Raw genomic sequence first — 12426 nt, forward strand, 5'->3', positions numbered from 1 at the left:
AAAAAAAAAAAAAAAAAAAAAAACACTATGAGTTCTCATATGCTTCAGTCATCGATTGCATGAAATGAAAGAAAAATAAAATAAGATATTCGTTTTCGTGTATTAAAATTGGAACAGTGTAGAGATAACGGCAAAAGTACCTGCCTATGTGAAGTTACACACTTCTAACAAACTCGTTTCTCTTCAGACACATGAAAAGCCCATAGACACAATCATAAATATATCAATAAAAAGTCCTACTATTTGTCCTGACAACAGCACTCGTATATATAGAAAGAAATATATATATATATACCCCAAAAACTGTTAGAAGGGAAATATAATAATAATAATAATAATAATAATAATAATAATAATAATAATAATAATAAAAGCAGTAAAGAAGAAATAAGAAAAGTAAACACCAGTCGTATTGTTCCTCATTTCCAATAATTATACCCTTTCACCATATTAAGAGAAAAAAAGAAAAAAAAAAAACATTATCTCCTTATCTTGATTTTCCGTGCCTTCATCTGGGCAATTATCTATTTCGAGACTTTCTGTCAAAAACAGCCTTTTTATTTGGTGTACACTGTATTTTTTCTTTTCTTTTTTTTTTAAATTTTATTATTCCCCACAGGGCAGGGAGTGTCCATTGGCTTATGGAGTACCATTATTTTTGAACACCACACCTTCACTACTTTTCCTATTAAGATTTATTCCACCTTCACGAAGTGTTCCCATTTCCCCGCTTCGTGATGCCGGTGAAGGCTGGTGAAGGTCCATATTCCCCTGTGATGGCATTGAAGAAAGTGTGTGATGCCTTTTCATGTGTGTATCGATATCTTCCATAAGCATAGAATTGTTAAATTCATCATCCACAACAGCATCCATTCGTTCATCTAACATACGTTGACGATCTGCCAAAGCACGACGATTCAATTTAACATACTCCCAGTGTACATAACCATTGGCGATAAATGCCGAGATATTTAACCCAAGCATTACAAGCAAAGGAACTTGCACGCAACCACGATCCAAACATATTGCAACACCACGTTTATTTGCTTCCCGTGTGTACCATTCACCATACAAAACTCGATTTAGTAAAATAGATGAACACGTTGTAGCAAAAAAACAAAAATTATAGTGTAAACCAGGATCTTTTGCATATATTGTATTTACTACAAGAATAGTTACAGCTGCAATAATACCATTTCCTAATGCTCCCAAAACGTACGGTAATGGTAAAACATCTTTGCTTGTAATGGTAAGAAATAGAACTGTCATTATGGTAATAGTAATCGTTGGAAGGAATAATGAAAGAGTAATAGGAATACGTTTCTCCGCACTGCGACCCTGTGACCATACCTCAAGTGCACTCATTAGAAGTCGACCCAACGCACTACCAGTACCATTTAACACTGTCAAAAGAGTGTTTAGAGAGTCATCTACTTCTTGACCAGATAAGGCATTAAAGAAGTATCGGGAATTATTCATCACCACAAACTCCGTTCCAAGTGTACAAAAAAGTGACCAAAAGATAGCCCACAACTTCACTGTACAAAGACTCTGTAAGAAACGAGTTTGATACTGTGGGGCGACATAGTCTACCTCTACAAAAGGTAATAATCCACTTGGAACGGCATCATTAACCACTTCCGGAGCTTCAACGCCCTCCAAATCTGTGGATGTGCTACGCCAAAACTTCCAACTCCTATTAAGCCAATTGAATGGCATGGCAACAATAGGGTAAATAAGTGTACAGAAAATGGCTACAATGGCGAAAGCATTTCGATAACCCCAAGAGAGATTTTTAAAGGCTACCAATGCACTTTGTAATGGTAGGAAAATAATAAGAAAAACGACAATTACAAATCCAATAGCAAAACGCAAAGATGGTGGGTTTTGTTTTAAGTAGATAGCCTTGGTTGATACACGTTTCTCTGCCTCCTCATCTGACAAGGTTCGTCGTTCATAATCTGTCAATACATAAGGGGGATGACGTACCAACACCAATACAACAATACCAATAACACCACCAAGAACGGTTAAAAAATAAAAGTATTGTGCCGGTTTTCCTTCAAAATATGCCAATTGAATTGCTCCAATAATTGCGGATCCTAAGCCAATGTATGTCTTCATCACCGCTACAACCACACCTTTTCGTGTTGGAAAGTGACTAAGTACAGTCACAACACATGCGAGGTCGTACAATCCAGAACCAAAGTTAAATATACCATTAAATACACACAAACGCACCACCGAACCGGAAACAATGCCAGCAAATGTAAGCCCCATAAATAGTGCACCAACTGTGATTAGAAAAAACCCCAGCACCAGAACAGGAACAACACCCAAGTAATCATATACAAAAGCATATGGAATACCAAAATAAGCAAAGACAATTCCAACTGTACTAATTGTTGTCATATCGGCTTGGGTAAACTTATACATTTGTTGCAAATCCCCACTGAATATATTGAATCCAAAAGTAAGGGATACGGCAATGCATCCATATACTCCTGCTACAAGCAAAGCAAAACGTCTTGGTTCACTAATTGGCTTTTCCACTTCTGGAGAATCAACAGCAATCTGAAACTCTTCCTTGTCCTCCATTTTTGAAGTAGACTGTGAACTCTGCATTTCTCGGTTCTGTTCTGTTCTGATACCGCTTATTTTATTATTAATATTCTACAAATAACCGATTTCGGATATTCACAAAATCCAAAGGAAAAGTACTCTCACTTTCTCTTACTTAAAAGAAGGCCAGAAAACAGGAAGGAAAGAGAGAAGGAAATAACGAGACACACAGATTATATATATATATATATATATATATATATAACAGGGTTTGTAGACTTGTGTGTCCACGACCATGAAAAAAAAAAAAGAAAGCATAGAAATAACAACATTGTCACCAACAAATATTACTCGCGTTTCAAAGACTCCTTCTTATAAGACCACAAAACTTTTCCAAAGACATCTTCACTTTTTGTGCTGCCACTATTTCATCAAGATTGCCTTCCGCAGATTTCTCACGCTCCTTCGCATCTGCCTCCATCTGACGTAGGCATTCTGGTAGCAACACCCGAGTCACTGGAGCGTAGCGAAATACACCTAAACCAGAAAAGAAACGTAGACACCGTTGCATGTGCCATGAATATCGATCAATTACTGTTACTTTCCGCTCAACACTTATCTTGTTTAGTAGCCATTGTTGCAGCGTTGTGCATAGTCGGTAAAGAAAAACAGACATTAAGACACAACAAACATCTTGTACTGCCCTAGAACAGAGAGAATGAGAAGAGGTAGAGTACAATCCTAAAATTCCTTTGAAGTGTGAAGGTGTTACAAGAAATAAACGAGGAGCTTTAGATGTTGTTTTACCATCTGATCCTGCAGGAAATGTTGAGAGCGGTGATGAACTGTGAAGCAAGGTTTTTGTTGGTGCAACTTCTTCCACAGCAAAATCAACTAAAGCACTAGAAAATCGTGAAGCCATTTCTGCAATTTCCAAAGTCGTAGGAGGTGAAACTAGAGAAAGATTATTTTTGTTATCAACCTCATTAACCGCTTGGGATGGTTTTCCATCATCACGTGTTCGTTTCAAGCTAAACGTACGGCGTTGATTTTCTCCATGTTCCTTTTTACCTTCTTCAGATGACCCAACTGAACTATGAAGAGGTTGCGTCTCAACCTTCTTTTGTTCTTCTTTAGTCTCAAGAGGAATGCCACTGTAGGCATAACTGTTCAAAAGGACTTGAAGTCGTGTTTCAACTTCAGATATCTCTTCATCAGAAATGTCGTTCCCTGAATCATGGGAAACTCTTAACTCAAGTACCCGCCAGATTTGCTCGGCAATATACAGCTGCGCAAGAGGAAGTCGCAACGTCAAGGCGGCAATAAAGGCGGGGGTACTACAACAAAGTTCACTCCCACTAAATCGAAACTCTTCATTAATTAAATCTGCAAAAGAAGGGACAAATATGTTAACATCTGGATGATCTAGAGCACTACGCACATAATGTGAAGCCATATTATTTCCATGATAGAGTGTAAGCATAAGTCCATACGCAGCACGAAGTACTGCTAAAGAGTACTGCTGTAATTCCCCATCTGATAAAGAGTTCGTATCTCTCTCCACTAATCGTAAACCCAAAGATAACGCATGAAGAAAAGATAAATTTGACGTTCTTTCGTTCATTTCAATATTTTCGATAACTTTCCGGGTTTTTTCTAAATCATCGTATTGCTTAATTTCTTGTAACCATAGAGAAAGCATAGCATGTGTGACAAACGTTGTAGGCCCCTCGTAAGATATTGACTCTGTAGCCCCTTCTTCATCATTAACATTTTTATCATCATTCTTAGATATACCCAGTAAAGGATGCACCAAAGCATTCAAAAGTGATGGCCAAAAATCAGCACATGTCCCTTGTGTTAGTAAATCATGTATAGTAGAGACACCACCCCCTGCTGAGTTAGTTTCAGACAAGAAAAAACGTCTCCATATATTTTTCCATGTAGCTGGCAAAGACGGCTCCAAGACTACCTTTCTCAACAGTTGTAGTGTGTGAACAGGATATTGTAGTGCTAAATAGGTGGCGAGACCAGGAGGCAACTCTCCAAGCGATAAAGGAAGTGGTGTAAGGTTTGGATTCCATGCATGAAGCAGTGCAGATAAAAACTCCTCTGCACCCTTTCCAAAAAACTCCACGGGTGGACGGTGCCCCTCCACACCTCTATCACTACGGAGAAGAGATAAGAGAGGTATAGAACCCCTCCTTCGACGCAGAATCCCGGTTGAGGTTTCCCTCTCCCAATCTACCAGCATACGCTCAGCAGACCTCATGTAAGTCTCATGACTTTGTTGTAACAAAGCAATAGTGCTATATGGGGGGCAAAGTTCCTCAAAAAGAAAACGCTGGCATACTCCATTTTGCAGTCCACCTGCTTGAATGAGGCGAGATGTTAACATACCTCGTTCCACTGCAGACATCTTGGAGAGTGCAACTGTTGCTGTTCTTTGGAGCATAAATGAAAGAACAGACCCAAGCACTGCTCCCGTAGACTCATCCTCCACTGTATACAATGAACATAACTGCACAATGTCTTCCATTCACAGGGTGATTAAGAAACGAGACTAAACTCTCCTTTTACTGCACCTATAGCACCAACAACATAAAAGGGAAAAAACGAAAGAGGAAAGATGAAAAATTTTATTTATTCATCTCCAAAAGAAAAATATCACACATAAACACACATACAGCACACCAAAAAAGATGAAAAAAAAAAAAATATAATTCCTCCTATTCTCTCCTCTCTCAAATACGAAGACCTCAACTCATCCTTTACAATTAAAGGAAAGAAAAAATACCTCGACCAACGTTAAACGTCTACACAAGGCAATAAATAACAATAAAAAAAAAAAAATGCGGTACAACATTTCCTAGCATCCCAGTTAATTCACCTTATCACTCCTGTTACGGAAGTTGGTTGGGATATAAAATATATAGAACAAAGTGAAAATAACCCCTCACAAAATAAACAAAATATTCCTAATGTAAGAGAAAGCAAAAAAGAGGGGAAACTCTTCATACTTTTCCCTTTTCTCTTATAGGCTACGGAAGTACTCCGTGAGAAGAGCCGCGCCGAAGCCCGTTGCACCCTTGGCATCAAATGTCGGAAAAGCCAAATCCACATGTACATGTTTGCCCGTGAACTTTGGACTGAGGTGGTTCGCAATGAACTGCCCACCGCATGAAACTCCGGCATTATTTCTTTCGGCCACTGAATTACGCATATCAGCGACGTTGCTTCGGAACTCTGGGATGTGGTACTCTGGGCAATAAAGTACTGGAAAGCATGTCTCGCCACATGTCTTTCCTGCCTTTAAAAAGGCAAGTTCGGCATCTTCATCATTGACAAAGAGACCCGCATGTCTGCGACCGGTTGCGATACCTTGTGCACCTGTCAGGGTCGCCATGTCAATGAGAACGTCAGGCACGTGTGGGAGCTCATTGGTTGCGTGAAACACACCATCACCAAGCACCACACGGCCCTCTGCGTCAGTGTTATTCACCTCCACTGTCTTACCAGACTTCATCACCAGAATATCATCATTGCGGTACGAATTGGGTCCAATGGCATTCTCCGCAAGACAAAGGGTGCAAGACAGTGCAACCGGCTGCCCGAGACGCACCGCGGTGACGAAACCACAGAACACTGCTGCTGCACCACCCATGTCATGTTTCATTCCTGTCATAAAGTTCGGCTGCTTCAGTGCAAGACCGCCGCAGTCATACACGATTCCTTTCCCAACCAGTGCGACCCTCTTCTTTTCCTTGCTTTTAGGGGTGTATGTGAGCGTTACGAGACGTGGTGGTTCACTGGCAGCCTTACCAACAGAGTAAATACCACCGTACCCCCTCTCGCACAGCTCATCGCCGCAGATGACATCGATGCCACATCCCAGCTGCTTTGCATATGCCTGCGCGATCTCTGTGAAGGTGGTGGTGTTCAGCAGATTGGTCGGTGCGTCCACGAGGCGCTGGCAGAGCTGCGTGGAGGTGGCGATCACCTCAAGCTCCCGCGGTGGCGGGGTGGGGACGCTGGGGAACACCACCTGCAGCCGCAGCGCCTCGTCGTGGTACGCCCGCCCCGCCAGGCCGTCCTTCGCGGAGAAGTTGTGCCGCCCACTGCGGGCCACCGCCACCGCCACCGCCACCGCCGCGGTGGAGCGCACAAAGACGTCCACCGCCGACACCGCCGACGGGGCCTCCTCCAGCGCCGCCGTCACAAGCGCCGCGATCACGTCGGGCCGCGCGGGGCAGTTGGTGCGGGCCGCCTTCGACGGCACCTCGCCCACCACCACACGCACGAACTTTGCGTCCGCTGCGTTCCGCACCCCCTCGGCGAGGACGCCGAACGTCTTTCCCTCCTTCACCTGCTTAATCGCCTCCGCCACGGCGGGGCAGTACACCGGCAGACTCTTCACTGAAGCATCCTCCAGCTGCGCCCGAGTACCAATGAGGACTGCAAAGGGGGACGAAAGCCCCGACGCATGCTCCTTCTGGTAAGTTGCGATATCAGTAAAGTGCACATTGGTTTTGAAGTTGACGCATGAGTGCACAAACTCCGACAGCTCACATTCCGCACGACAACGCTTCACCATTGCTCTTTTTTTTTTTTTAATTGTTTGTTTGTTTGTTTGTTTGCTTGCTTATATTCTTTTTCTCGATGCTGTTTTAGAAATTGGAAATCGACCTTGGTCCCAATTCGACCCCACACAGCACAAAATTTGTTTTGGGAAGAAAGAAAGAGAAGGAAACAGAAAGAAAGATATTTTAACAGCAAGGGGAAACAAGAATCCATTGAAACACAATACAGGGTCCAGTCGGATCCGAACACTCACAGAATCACCACCTCGCCTTTTTACCATTCCCTTCCACTTCTGCCATCCACTCTCATCACATCATCCTTTCTCCCTTCTCCTATTGTATGTGCCTTGATTACCAAGTATACCCCCCACCCCTCCACACACACACACACACATACAAAGAGAAACAGGTTAAAGAATATCAATAAAAACAAAAATGAAAAAAAAAAAAACAGCGCCATAAAAACGAGAAAAAAAAAATCGTCTCACCGAAGATTGAACTTCCTTCGAGTGTAGAGACACTCCTCCACAGAAGAAGAAAAAAAAAAAAAAAACACTTCTCAATTCTTCACAGTTTACCCACATGAACCATTATTCCTTGGCATTATTTTCTGCGGTATTCCCACTTATACACATAAATAAGAGAAGAAAGAAATAGAACCAGCAAAACAAAAATACAGAAACTGCATATATCGTCATCATCAGAAATCACAATCACCATTGTTATTCATGATTTTAACCATGAACAACAAACACACTCTAAAGTATTGCATCACTAGGTGAAAAGAAGCTCCCTTTCCCAGACAGTGCAAAAAGACAGAAGGCATCAAAAACAATGTAGAGTAACAGGTAGTGCGCATTCACCCATATGTAAAAAAACCACGGGAACGAGCAAAATTCAGATACTGCCACGTTCTGTACATATACATTCATGCGGTAAAGAGAAACCTACATAAACACATAACCCCCGCACTCTTTCACTTAGCCACTATCCAGGCAAAATCAAAGGAACATTGTTTGCCCCAAGGAAACGCAATTACTGTCATTGCAGTAATTGCTTTACACACGATACAATCTAATATACCTATGATTCGAGCACCAAACTACAACAATGTTAAGATTTACAAAGTGCTATCACAAACAAATCGACACCACAAAAATGTGAGAGAGAAAAAAAAAAAAAATGAACCTTATAAATAATACAAAAAATGGTAATATATAACATAAGACACTCACAGTTGCACTTTTCTTTTTTTTGCAAACTTCAAATACAGGAAAACAAAAAGTAACACCATGTAAAAAACAAACCCTCACAAAATAAACAAAATATTCCTAATGTAAGAGAAAGCAAAAAAGAGGGGAAACTCTTCATACTTTTCCCTTTTCTCTTATAGNTTCTTTTTCCATTTTTATGTCATGACTTTTTTTTTTCCATCCTCCATTCTATTATCACTACCCATTTTTTACTGTTTTTTTTATATGTTTTGTCTGTTTCTTGTGGTTTAAATCGTAGGATTATTGTTTATACTTTCCTTTACAATAAAGAAGAAAGATAATCAGATGTACCATGGATTTATTAATGATTTTCCGAGAGACTCGCTTCACATATACAGGTATATGTGCATTACCGCAGCTCAGTTATCTTACAATTTGGTTATTGCAATAAACACCAGGTAGCGCTGATCGAGGACACACCTCATTAAAGCGTCAGATGTGGGAAAAGGATTTGTGAAAAGGTAAAAACAAAATGAAGTAAATTAACAAATAATGGAAAAATACAATAAAAAACATACTGGTTAGGAATAAGAAAAAAAAAGGAGAAAGTAAAAAAAAAAAAAATAATAATAATAATAATAATAAAATAAAAAAAACGCACTATTTCAGATATCACAGTACTGATTAAACAACTGCGATAGGAAAAAAAGAGAAAGAAATGGGGGGAGAAAAAACAAAAAATCCCCTCAATATGTGGGAGAAATATATATTTACTACCCTAGCACAGGACTCTCATCCTTACTTCTGTGCTGAATGACTTTGATATTCCTTTTTTTTTTTTTTCTGAGATGGGAGGAGGGAAAAGAAATAAAGAGTCAGGAAGTATATGAATTCCCAAACATATACCCTTCCGTAGTTCTCTTCTTTCATTTCCTCTTCCGACTACTCTCTACTTTCTCATCTTTACATTCTCAAAGAAAAAAAAGACAATAACGAAAAAGAAAAAAGAAAACACTCCACACACTAGGCACTTATACTCCAAACTCTTTGTTTTTTTTTTGTTTTTTTTTTTACTTCCAGCACCCCAAAGAGGCTTGAAGGACAGCAAATAAGTTGAAACACAACTATCGTCGTTGTGCCCTTACACGATGTCGCTCTACCGTGGCGATGGGTGCAACTTTATCAAATGACGGCTCTGCCGACGGGGACGTCACGGCGGCGGCATCTACACTACGCGATAACTCCACCACCAGCGGCATGCACGGTAGGCCGTCGGTCTGAAAGTGGCGCATCTGTTGCGGAAGCCGGCGCACACCCTCACAGTACTCTTTGAGTCGCATGTACTGATCAAAGTTTTCGGCATACCAGAATCCATGGCGATCCATCAGCACACGACAACGAAGTTTGTGAATTAAATGCCACACTTCATTTGTTCGCACAAGGGCAATAAATGATGTCTCAGACCGTGGCTCAATTCCAACAACTGTAGCAATGTCAGGGCCACATGTAGCCTCCACAACGCGATTCAATACAATTATAGTTCGATCCCGTAATTCACAAGGAAACATCTGAATAAAGATAGGTAGTTCCTCATATTTATTCACTCCAGACTTTATAGTGACGATATTTGCATTTTTTATATTCATACCGCCAAAGTTCCTTACGGTGGGTACCTTGTGTAGCATGGAAACATCATTCATAAATGGTGTCAGGTTATACGGTACGTACCGCACCGCACCTTGTAAGGCCCCGTGCACATTACCTTTGGGAAGATTTGTGTTAACACAAGATGGGTCGGGAAAACACCTAATCTGAACCAAACCATCAAATGTTGGTAGTGGTGGTGGCAGTGGTTGTGGTGGTGGTGGTGGTGGTGGTGGTTGGCCGCAGAGGTATACTCGGTGGAGCAAAGGGGTATTTACTGAGCCGATAGTCAGACTTGTATTTGGCTGCCTTACCCCTGCGTAACTAAAACTCTTATTGAATTCACCATCAATGTCAGTTAGATGGTTGCCAAGGCTGTAGGAAAGTCCTTGTGACAAATTCACACTGCTGTTTGCTGAACACACATGAAGTGGACCCACTGAGTTATTTAACATTAAAAAATTTTGGTGCATTGGCAGAGGAGGTGGAGGTGGTGGTAGTGGTGGTATCGTACAGGGCGGTACGTCAGCATGTGTGGTGTCCATTGGTGTTTGCTGCGACTCTGGAGGTGTTGTGTACATCACACTTGTACTCACAGGTCCCATGATGGTGTTATTACTATTGCCGGGGTATCGGTTTTGTGTAATTTCCGTTCCTACATTAGCGGGAGTTCTCTCCGCTGGGATGGAGAGTGTAAAGGAACTCACCATAACATTCCATTCCTCGTTGGGTTTCGTCCTGTAAGACTGTAGAAAGAAGGAAGGTGTACCACTACTCTGAATAACTTCTGGAGATGTTCGTACAGGTGTTGTCGCTGTGGTTATGGCTTCTGTTGTTGTTGTTGTTGTTGTTGTTTCTGTAGTTGTTGGGCTTGGCAAAGTTGATGGGAGTCGTCCACAGCCTGCGGTTCGCCCCATCATTTTCGGCATCTCCTCTTTCATTGAACCACTTAAATCAGGGAAATCAAAAGCACTCTCATAGATACTACTGGAATAAAGGGTTTTAACTACTCCATCCATCACCCGTCCATCGGGTGTAAGTGTGAGCTGAACAGGGTCTCCACACAACGTGGAAGCGGTGGAAGAAGTGAGCGTGTCGTTAGGGATTGGTGCAATTAGCAATGAATTGGAGAGAACAGTATTCATCCCCAATATCTTCCCCACTGAAGACATCAACTCCCTGCTGCTCTACCAGAGCCCCTTCTTTCCTCTTCTTATCTTTCCTTTTTTCTTTTTTTTCTGTTCGTACGTTTTCTTCCTTCTACTATGTTTTGTATATTTATATAGATAAATAAAAAAATAAATATGAATATATGTTCTAAACCTTTTTCCCTTGCTGTTGTGCCCACTCCTTCTATCAACTTTAATAAGAGGAGTGGGGGAAAAAAAAAAGAGGAGACAAGAAAAAAAAAAAACAATAATAACAATAACAATAAGAATAATAAGAAAAATAATAATAAAAATAATGATAGTAATAATAACTATACTGAGTATAATAATGATAATGATTAATAATAATTTTTAACAAAAGCGTACCATGTAGGCAATAAATATGTATATATCTATCGATGTATGCATGTTTCACCAATTGAGAATGTAAATTACGTGCAGGTGTGTAAAATTAATGTCAGAAGTCAGGTGGTATGAGGTCTCCAATCAACCCCTTCACCGCTATTCATTCCAGTTGTCATTCTCAAAGCAATTCTGGTTTTTTTTTTTTTTTCACTTTTCGCGTTTTGTTTTTCTTTCTCTACTATTTCCTCAACATAGGACCTCCCACATCGTGTGTTTGTTTGTTTACTATTAATATTATTACTTTTCTTTTCTTTTTTTTTTCTTTACCCAATGCTCTTTTTCATGCCTTTTTCTTCTTTTCTGCTTTTTTTTTCCTTTTCCCACACACACACACATACACACACCCCTTCCTCCCTTACTTATTATTTAGCTTCATCATCACTCTCTCATTTTTTTTGCTTTTCCATTTTTTTTTTTGTTTATTTTTGTTTTTTTTTTTTAACGTGGCCACACAATAAAAAGATAAAAAAAAGTATATATATATATATATATATATATATATAAACGTATATATATTATAATCATTGTGAAGTGCTAGTTGAAAACAAAGACAGCAAAATAATAATAAAAAGTAATTGAATGAGAGAGGTGGTGAAAGTTAAACGGGACACGCACACAACACATGTATGTACATACACATCTGATCACACGTATCAAAAGCCAAAAGAGGAGAAGGGCTGTGCAACTCAATAATAATAATAATAATAATAATAATAATAATAATAATAATAATAATAAAGGCAACAAAACTATTAGCAATCGTAATCGCAATAGTAACAATAGAAAAGAGGGGAAGAGTAGCATGAGGAAGAGGAAGAGGAGGAAGAAAAATTGAAAAGAAAAAGTAAACAA

The 12426-nt window shown here is 40.2% G+C and overlaps 4 protein-coding genes across 4 annotated transcripts; all 4 read right to left on the reverse strand.

The window, feature by feature from the left end:
• Positions 1-639: 639 nt before the first annotated feature.
• On the reverse strand, positions 640-2625 carry TM35_000161860 (uncharacterized protein; the record flags this gene model as incomplete). Its single annotated transcript, XM_029026058.1, has 1 exon — positions 640-2625. One exon carries the CDS (start codon positions 2623-2625, stop codon positions 640-642), a length of 1986 nt encoding a protein of 661 aa, XP_028882614.1.
• A 295-nt stretch (positions 2626-2920) lies between these two features.
• TM35_000161870 (uncharacterized protein) lies at positions 2921-5101 on the reverse strand (the record flags this gene model as incomplete). The annotated part of the gene is made up of 1 exon (XM_029026059.1): positions 2921-5101. One exon carries the CDS (start codon positions 5099-5101, stop codon positions 2921-2923), a length of 2181 nt encoding a protein of 726 aa, XP_028882615.1.
• Positions 5102-5596: 495 nt separating this feature from the next.
• On the reverse strand, positions 5597-7156 carry TM35_000161880 (putative aminopeptidase; the record flags this gene model as incomplete). The annotated part of the gene is made up of 1 exon (XM_029026060.1): positions 5597-7156. The coding sequence occupies one exon, from the start codon at positions 7154-7156 to the stop codon at positions 5597-5599; it is 1560 nt and encodes a 519-aa protein (XP_028882616.1).
• Positions 7157-9480: 2324 nt separating this feature from the next.
• On the reverse strand, positions 9481-11172 carry TM35_000161890 (uncharacterized protein; the record flags this gene model as incomplete). The annotated part of the gene is made up of 1 exon (XM_029026061.1): positions 9481-11172. The coding sequence occupies one exon, from the start codon at positions 11170-11172 to the stop codon at positions 9481-9483; it is 1692 nt and encodes a 563-aa protein (XP_028882617.1).
• Positions 11173-12426: the final 1254 nt, after the last annotated feature.

This window comes from Trypanosoma theileri (genome assembly GCF_002087225.1).
Source record: "Trypanosoma theileri isolate Edinburgh chromosome Unknown TM35_Tth_16_V1, whole genome shotgun sequence".
Lineage (NCBI taxonomy): Eukaryota > Euglenozoa > Kinetoplastea > Trypanosomatida > Trypanosomatidae > Trypanosoma > Trypanosoma theileri.